The sequence below is a fragment of the Monoraphidium neglectum genome, assembly GCF_000611645.1.
Source record: "Monoraphidium neglectum strain SAG 48.87 unplaced genomic scaffold scaffold00668, whole genome shotgun sequence".
NCBI lineage: Eukaryota > Viridiplantae > Chlorophyta > Chlorophyceae > Sphaeropleales > Selenastraceae > Monoraphidium > Monoraphidium neglectum.
In genome coordinates, this window is record NW_014012960.1 from 1 (window position 1) to 2411 (window position 2411).

At 64.5% G+C, this 2411-nt stretch overlaps 1 protein-coding gene across 1 annotated transcript; it reads right to left on the minus strand.

Moving 5' to 3' along the window:
* Positions 1-8: 8 nt before the first annotated feature.
* MNEG_4711 (hypothetical protein) lies at positions 9-2155 on the minus strand (the record flags this gene model as incomplete). Its single annotated transcript, XM_014046807.1, has 4 exons — positions 9-153; positions 377-448; positions 638-1035; positions 2099-2155. The coding sequence occupies 4 exons, from the start codon at positions 2153-2155 to the stop codon at positions 9-11; spliced, it is 672 nt and encodes a 223-aa protein (XP_013902261.1).
* Positions 2156-2411: the final 256 nt, after the last annotated feature.

The following is a 2411-nucleotide window of genomic DNA, read 5'->3' on the forward strand; positions in this document are numbered from 1 at the left end:
GAGGGCGCTCAGGGACGCACGCAGTCGTGGCACGCAGATAGTATGGTGGTGGAGGGTGGGGACGTTGTGGCGCTCACCTTGACCATGCGCTCCTTGACGACGTCCCGGTCGCACATGCCGCGCTGCCCCTGGTGCAACAGCAGCGCCAGCTGCCTGCGCGGCGCGGCAGGAGCAGGTGCTTGCGTACACGCGAGGTCGCGGCGCCGCGCGCGTTCAAAGCGCGTGCACACGCGGACGCGCCAGTGCCAATGGCTGCCCTGCGAAAGTGGAGAGCGCCAGCCCCAAACTGCGTTCGAGGTGCTCGGCGGCTTTAAAAACAGAGACCTGCGGGCTGGTCGCCACCTTAAGCGACGGTGGCCTGGCGGCCGGCACGCACCTGGTGTGCTCGCCCCACCAGTGAATGAACTCTTCCCGGTTGTATACAGAGCCCGGCATCGAAAGGACGATGCTGCAGGGGAGGAGAGGAGGGCGCGGCGCGAGGGTCCTCAGACAAGGACGCGTCTCTCGCACGCAGCCGCGCAGTCGAGGTTGTCGAGCCTGACAGCTTTCGCGCAAGGCCGGGCTTGGGGCATGCGCGTGCGTGCGCATGCGTAGCCCCCCAATATCAGGGCGCCCGGCACCACGTGAAAGCTCGCACCTGTGCAGCAGGCGGGCTGTCGAGGGGCCGATGGAGCCACAGAGCGGCACGGGCTCCTCCCGCGCGCGCGGCGCCGGCGCCGGCATCACCGCCGCCCTGACGGACGCGGCCGACGCTGCTTGCGGCTGGCGGCCCCCGAGAAACGGCAGCGTGCCGCTGCCGCCGCCGCTGCCGCCGCCGTCGTGCCACGCACCGCTGGTGGATGCGCCGGTCGCCCCGCTACCCTGGCCCTGGCCCGCGCACAGCTCCGAAGGGCTGAGCATGTGCAGCAGCTCCTGCGACTGCGCGTCAAGCAGCTGCGCGTCGAGCAGCAGCTCCTCGCGCAGCTGCTGCCGCTGAAGCTGCTGCTGCTGCTGCCGCGCGGCGCGCGCCGCCGTGGCTGCCTCGGACTCGCTCGCCTGCGTGCATGCGCCGGCGGCGCCGGCCCCAGCCCCCTCGCCTTTTTCAAGCGCCCTCGCTTCTTCGGCCACCTCGGCTTCCGCCTCTGCGGCGGTTATCTCGGCGGCCGCGAGCAGCTGGTCGAGCGCCTTGCGCGCGTGCAGGAGTGTTGAGAGCACCGCATTGCGCGCCTTGACCGTCGTGTTGCGCGACTGCTCGAGAGACACTTGCTCTTGGCACGCACGCACCTGCTCCTCTAGATGCACTGTCGGCGATCACGGGCGGCGTACAGCCGTGGGGGCGGGGGGCGGCGTTGGTTGGGTCGGTGATGCAGCAGGGGGCATGTTGCGCGCGGCCGACGCATCGCAAGGGGCCGGTTGCAGGCCTGTGAATGTGCACAACACAACTGAGGAATGATTGAAAGGGCGAATGCACACCGAAAGGTGGGAAAGGCGTGGGATGCATGTAGCAGGACACAAGCACGCACAGCTTGTGTTGTCAAACGCACGGCCGCGCATGCCGCGCACCACTTCGCGTCGGCCCTGCAGCCACCAGACCGACCATGTAATCTCACCGCGGATAGAGGATAGGTTTCTTTTCACAGTGCCTTGAGCATCAAGCCCGCCCGCATCCTCTTCGAGCGCCATTACAGTACACGGCAGTCTCCAAAACTACAGGGTAGCGGCTCCACAAGGTCGCTACGGACTGAGATACTTGTAGATTCAGTGCCGAGACTGGAGCAGATCGTCGCTGAACAGCTACTTTCGTCCTTGTAGCGATACACAGTGCCAGAGACGCTCCGAGTGGTTTCGCAACATCCCCTTCTGCACAAATGGACATATTATGCCGTTCGCGACCAGCAGCCCGAGCGGCCCCTGGTCCGAGACCAGTGCCCCTGATGTCCAGCCACCTCCCACCACGCGGCCTCGGTGTCGTCCCACTGTGGGGTCTGTAGGCGCGAAAGGCGGCTGAAACATCAACACATGTAGTTGTAGCGCTTTTTAGCATGGCAGCTGGCAGCGTCAGGAGCGAGCAAAAGGCGGGACAAAAGGTGATTTGCGCACAGTCAGGTTTACAACTTACCAGGCCACAGTGATGCTGGATTACTTGGAGGTGCGTTGTGATGTCGACATAGCCCATCCATGACTGGGTTGCTGGTCATGCTACATAAAGCCCCCTGTTCTGTGCCGCACCTCGTGTGATTTTTGTTGCGCACGAGCAACCACCAGTTGAGAACACGGAGGTAGTGTAGGGACAGCTTGGGAGCATGATCTGGGAGTGAGATCACAGCATGACAGGGAGGCAGGTTGAGGAGGGGCTCTTGGCTGTTAACAGCAGCCTGCCTAGCTGTCAACAGGAGCATGCCTGCCGCTAACGATCGTTATGCTCAATTGTC